Raw genomic sequence first — 6305 nt, 5'->3', positions numbered from 1 at the left:
AGAAGTCCATTTTCTTTGAACTTCAAGCGAAAATCAAGAATATTTTGGTATTTTTTAGTATTTTTAACGGTTAAAATTGAAAAAAAAAATGTTCACATTAAGAGCAATTGAAAGTTTAGAAGTCTAAATTGAGAGATTTTAAAGTTTGAAAGAGTTTGTCGAATCACGTAGAAGTTCAGGGGTCTAAAGTGAAGTTTTTCTTAATAATTATGTTTTCAACTGTAAATCTTATTGTAGTTTCGAAAAGAAATTAAAGGATATATGTTGTTATCAAATATCAATGATCTCTCACCATAGCAAACTTAGTGTCGGATACTTCAAAAAAACTAATCAAGTCATAATTGAAACTTTCTAGAGTCACTTAATGGTCTCACCAATATAAAACTTAATGTCCTTAAGAGGTAGAGCTTAATCGACTGGGACCACGCCTAAGGAAGTAGATGTCACTAGTTTGAATCCCCTTCTCCCTCTTGTGCTGACATGTCAAAATATATATATATATATATATATATAACTTTTTTTTGGATGTCACCAGAGTCAACAACATGATAACTAGTTTTAACTACACTCAGCAAGTAGGCTACATTACGGTGAACAAAAGGGTTTCCTTTCTCCGATGCCTTGTGAATACCAATTAAGTAATAATTATTTCAAAATAAACAACACAAAAATATAACAAGCTTTTCATTTTCACGGAATAAAATTGATAAAAATGAAATAATTTACTATTAAGATAAAGAACAAAGTAAAGCACGAGATGGTTTCGGGTTTCACGGTTGAGCAATCCCCTTTTTCACAAGCATGTCATAAACTCTGTCAATTTTGTTGGCTTCAAGCTTGAACAAGTGATGGGCATCGGATTTCTTAGTGACAGAACCATTGATGATCTCGATTGACATAATCTCCTGCATCTTCAGATAGAGAGGTGGGGCTAGCTGAATCTTGCAGCATAGCTGTTTCTCCTGTTTACACATGGAAGCAGATAGCTTAAAACATTGTTTCAGTTAAAATTTTATACTAAACTAAAGCTATAACATGCTTCTTTAATAGTAAAAATATTATAGATTTTGGCGAGTTGCATTCAGAATTATATCCAAGCCACACGCTAACATTATCTTACAAATTACCCAGCTGGATGGGTTTTTGGGCTGGGCAAGTGTGAGGCTACAGTTTTTTAGGCAGCAGACTCAGAAGAGCACATACAATGCACAGCAAACTTTAGGCTCAAACCAATGTTTCCTATGTCACACTTTAATAAGCCCAAATAAGTTCACGCCGCCCTATTAATGTCAATTACTTGTCAATTTTAGGAATACAGCACACAAAAACAAAAAGGTTCCCTTATGCTTTCTTGTTAAGAAATAAAACTAAGGGACTGCATACTTACACTTTCAGACAATAATTCTGCTCCATAAAAGCCCATTATATCCAAATCGTTCACAGAGTTTGAAGTAGCCTGTCCCACTGGTCTCGAATTGAACTCCTTGCCAACAGACTCTGAAGCCATGAATGCATTTGGACCAGCTTGACTGCTTGGACCAACCTGAGAGCTTTCCTTTACTAGACGAGCATTCTCTTCAACTTCCCTTTTCCTTTTCTGTTTAAGGTATATATCAGCCTCAGCTGATGTGCGGCAACCAGCAGCTCGGGCATCCTGAAAAATTGTACAATGAAGTTCATGCAAGGGAGACATTAGTTTGACAAAATGAAGTATCACATAATATATACCAGACTGAAGCATTCCAAATTCACGTGTAGCATTGGTGGTTGTGCATCATTTGCATACAATATGATATCACACAAGGGAACTTTCAAGAATAAGAGGCCATGTGAATGTGGCAAGCTTGTTTTATATGAAAGGATTTTGGTAACCATATAATAAATAATTAGGGAATGTTAAGTGCTTTCTTGGTGTTCGTCTAGTCCTTTTAGTACTAAATGGATATTATTTTTTTAAAACCAAGTGAAAGAAATAAGAGCAACCTTTTTTTTTTTTTTTGCTTTTTTAGAAAATAATATACACTTAAGACTAGGAAGACACGAGGAGAACAATAAGAGAGCACCTAGCATTTCTCTAAATAATTTTAGGTACAACTGTGATTACTTTCTATAGACCCAGTCAACACAACCTCAGTGGGGCAAGCCATGTATCATACCTTAAGTTCTTGAATTCTTTTCCTTGTTCTATGCACTTTAATAACAGTTAGAAGCAAATCGTCATGCTCTTCTTTGGTATGAAAACGCATGACAAAATCATAGCTCCGACAGATCGCCCTCTCTTCAGGCGAAAAATCTTTCTCAAGAGGATTCGGATATAACAAATTTCTTTCTATTATAAAATCCTTCCTGCGCTTCCTCTCATCAAGCCTGCCAACAAGTTTATTTTAACCATAATGCGGACGAAGAGAGAATAAGCATATTTCAGTTTGAGCCAGTGGGTTTATGCCATACTATTAAACAGTCTACACAAAACCTCCACAGCAAATAATTTCATCAAAAGACAGAAAAATAAAGAAATTATACAGAAAAATACTCATCCCATGTTCATCGTGATTTTTTTAATGATAATATCTCAATTCCTCTTCTCCTCCTTTTTCTTTTCTCGTTCTTTACCATTATGCTACATCAGTCTGACACTTAAAATGCTGTCTTACAAGTTTCACGTATCTAAATAAATAAATTCACCAAAAAGTGTGAAAATCAGATTAATGTGCCCACCTACCTCTTTGAATAGATATGCAGCACTCGCAACTTCAGCTCATGCTCCTCCTCTGAGTCTGTATCCTTAAATTCCATCTCAGCCAATAACTGTTCAGCATCATTGTCATATTCAGGATCAAACTCCTGTCTTTTGTGGTTATAACCACTCAATTCAACTAAAGAAGGACCCTCATTCCCTGAAGAGTTTGGTTTCTTTCCCCCAAAGCTCCTGTCTGCTTGAGGTTCTGCCAACAATATTAAAAAACATAATTTAATGACTTTATCATTATCATTCAGATTATGAATGCTCCACCAAGTTTTCAACTTTTCAGTACATGAAAAGTTAGAAGCATAGAAGGCAACAGACACCAACAAACAACAAAATACAAAAATGTGATTATAAAATGCATTCAAGAAAATCTTTTAGTTAGATCAGCTTTACTAGAAAAGATATATTAATCAACAATTATTTGCAATCTGTAGATAATATGTGTCACACCTTCCACTTTAATGACACCAGGGCCATCTTTAACCTGGGCCACATTAGATGCCTTCTTGTTAGCAGCTGTTGCTGCTGAACGGACCCCAGATTCCACTTCTAAAGTATAAGAAAACAAGGCAGATAATTTAATTGAATAAATTATTTCATAAATAATGGAAGCTAGTCAATAATATAGTTTGCCTCACCAGCACTTAAGCTTGACAATATGCAGCCAGAGGAACCACCTTTATGTGAATCTTCAATTCTGGTTAAAATAAAAATCATAAGAAGGCTTCTCAGGTAAATTGTACAGCACATACATGGAAGAGAACGAAAGCATACTTGACTCTTGAAGGAGAAAAAGGAGATTCTTCCTTCGAATTAAGCTCCCCTATCATAGGAAATCCTGTTATAGTCACCAGCAGTTGTTCATCACAAAATGAATATCATAGCCTCACTAATCATTCACCATATAAACAAGACAAGATTAAGAATGATAAACAAAAAAGAAAACAATTGAAAGGTTCAAAGAGTTATGGTAAACATGATCACACACCTTTCTTGTCCTCACTCTGTCCTTTACCCATAGCAAGAAGATCCTTTCTGTTTTTTCCAACAACATGAGACATGTCCTAGAAAAAAAAATGTTCCACAAGTTACCCTTCTAAAAATTAACAATTCGGAAGAGAATTCACTTTGTTCAAGAAGTCATACCGGAAGAGGGAAGTATGGGGAGTTCATATATACATTTGTATAGTGTTCTATACATTGTTCTTTACTCTTAGTTCCCACATGCTCAGCAACTTCTGCCCAGTTACACAAGCCATACATTTCAATCCCCTGAAATAAGAATTTTGATAATACAAGTAAATAGATTTTTCCAGGTAACAAATATAGAACTGAAAAAAAAAAAAAGTTAGGATCATGCAACGCTATTGTAGGGATAAAACTGAGATTGAAAGTACCTCTAGTAGCAGCATTTCATCATCTGCATTCCAGTCAGGGCAAAAAAGGGGAAAGGATAAAGTATCCTGTTGAAAGGGAAAACATAAAAGCATAAGCACAATTTATGGGTTTACATCCTCATCACAAAAACATGAATAATAGCCTCTACTAATAAGTTAACACCATACAAAACTGTACGTGTCTGTAAGGTATCAGCAGGAGAAGTACTTTATTAATGAGATTACTAACCATAACCCTGTAAGGGTGATTGCTCTTATGTGGTGTCACCTCAGCTCCAACAGAAAAGCACTCTATACATAGGTCAAAATCAGGGCACACGACACATTTGATACGGATCTTCCCTGTAATGTCTTTGTTGCAATAATTGCAGTGGTATAGAGCCCTATTCCCTTCACTTGTCCCTTGACCTGTGTAACACACGCACACAAGAAAAAGAAAAAGGATTAGAAGGAAGAAAGAAAAAAAAAAAAAAAAAAAAAAACATAAAAAGCATATAGACAACAACAGCCAACATGTACCACTACCAATGATGACTTGGATAGAAAATCATCAGCACCATCATATTGGTATAGCAGCTTCTAAAAGTACTCCAAAGTTATAGAAGATGAAAAAAAAAAAAAAAACGTATGCCCGGCTAGAATCTCAATCAAATGACCCTAGGATCAAGTCAGTTGAGGTTTCTTCGACAGGCTTCCTACACATACTGTTTATAAAATGTTAATTACCAGATTACAACATAGACATTAAGGGCGAGAGTGCGTGTGTGTGTGTTCCAAAAGGGAAGTGGGAGAGGAGAGATTGGGTTTTAGTTTGGAAAGAGAGAATAGTTGAAAACACTTTCATACCATTGTGACCTCTCCAACAGCTAAGTCATCAAGAAACCATGCCACTAGAGTTTACTTCTAAACAGCCTACATTTAAAGTCATGCAAGAGTGGAATAGTACCTGCAGCTGCGGATTCTGAATTTTCTCCACTGGAGGCATTCTTTTTTCTTCTTGATCTGCACGGCCAAAAATTGGTACTCTAAAATAAGAAACTACAGCAATGTGCCAAATGTAAATCAACGAGGCAAGTAATATGATGCACTCATATAAAGATACAAAGCTTAAGCAAAATCATAGCACAATTAAGAAATCAAAATGCTTCAGAATCTTGTCAAGCTTGTTACAGCATAGTGGAAATCCCTCTCTTTTTCCTTCCCTCTGGGCAAGTATGAGTCTACTATCAGACAACTCAGTTGGAGAGGTGACTGCACGTGTATATAGATGAATTAACTAACCTTTTTCAGTTGTAATCTTTTTCAGTTAGTTAATTCTGTTTTAGTACAGTTGAAGTTAGTTAGCAGAATCTGTTATCATTGTAGCCGAGTATATAAGTAGAATTGATTCCATATTGTAATCAAGGTTGATTATACAGAGAATAAGAACATTCATTCTCTCTTCTTCTCTCAACTTGTTTCAACCTCTCCTCTTCCTTCTTCTTGTTCCTCTGTTCGTTTTCTTCTTCTTTCTTCTTTGCATTCTTCTGTTGCAAAGCTTGATATCTACTTCCACCATTATTATCAGTGGTTACACATAAACCCATTATGTATTTACTGCATTCTTTCCACTTTCACATTTAAACAAACTGCTGATCTTATATAACATTTCACAATTCCATCTTTTTTGCGCCTAGAGATATGAACAGTAAGAACTAAGAAACACCGAATGTATGTCCAAAAATCGAACTTTTACTCAAATGTGAATTAAACTCCCAAAAAAAAAAATTAGAAAGCAGATAATAACCTTTGAGTGGGGTCCTCATAAGCAGAATGGAAATTTCCACGAGAGCGACCCATTGAACTCTGAAGACCTGTGTAATTAACGCTGCTTGCTCAACCCAAAGGCACACAGAAAAATGCGCGGGAGACCAGTATATAGGACCCAGTACAACCTAAATTTCACAACACTTCTGAATTATTTTTTTGCAAACACAAACACGTAGGTACCTCGATCTTAGATTCTAAGGAACTAAATCTCTTTCATTTTGAGAAAACTTAAAAACTTTTTTTCAAACAAAAGGTTTTCAATTAATTCTGCTTAATTTATTAATGAACTTAGTATCTTTAAATAGACAATTACAATGCATAGCGAAAATAAAAGACTAAGTAAAATAAAC

At 35.2% G+C, this 6305-nt stretch overlaps 1 protein-coding gene across 1 annotated transcript; it reads right to left on the bottom strand.

Moving 5' to 3' along the window:
- Positions 1-770: 770 nt before the first annotated feature.
- Positions 771-5985, bottom strand: LOC132171546 (transcriptional adapter ADA2b-like). The gene is made up of 13 exons (XM_059582889.1): positions 5933-5985; positions 5093-5148; positions 4376-4554; positions 4147-4212; positions 3896-4021; positions 3738-3813; positions 3524-3587; positions 3388-3446; positions 3200-3298; positions 2723-2945; positions 2157-2367; positions 1388-1654; positions 771-962 (listed from the first exon to the last, which is right to left on the bottom strand). Exons 1-13 carry the CDS (start codon positions 5983-5985, stop codon positions 771-773), a joined length of 1671 nt encoding a protein of 556 aa, XP_059438872.1.
- Between the last annotated feature and the right edge of the window lie 320 nt (positions 5986-6305).

The sequence above is a fragment of the Corylus avellana genome, chromosome ca2, assembly GCF_901000735.1.
Source record: "Corylus avellana chromosome ca2, CavTom2PMs-1.0".
NCBI classification, from domain to species: domain Eukaryota; kingdom Viridiplantae; phylum Streptophyta; class Magnoliopsida; order Fagales; family Betulaceae; genus Corylus; species Corylus avellana.
This window is presented reverse-complemented; position numbering and strand designations above follow the sequence as displayed.

Excerpts from the sequence above, each read along its gene's own strand:
- LOC132171546 (XM_059582889.1), bottom strand. The coding sequence starts at position 5,985 with ATGGGTCGCTCTCGTGGAAATTTCCATTCTGCTTATGAGGACCCCACT. Across the intron at positions 4,213-4,375 it reads ATCACCCTTACAGGGTTATG|GATACTTTATCCTTTCCCCT; the intron begins GTTAGTAATCTC and ends CCCTTTCAACAG. Across the intron at positions 3,447-3,523 it reads TTTTCTCCTTCAAGAGTCAA|AATTGAAGATTCACATAAAG; the intron begins GTATGCTTTCGT and ends TATTTTAACCAG.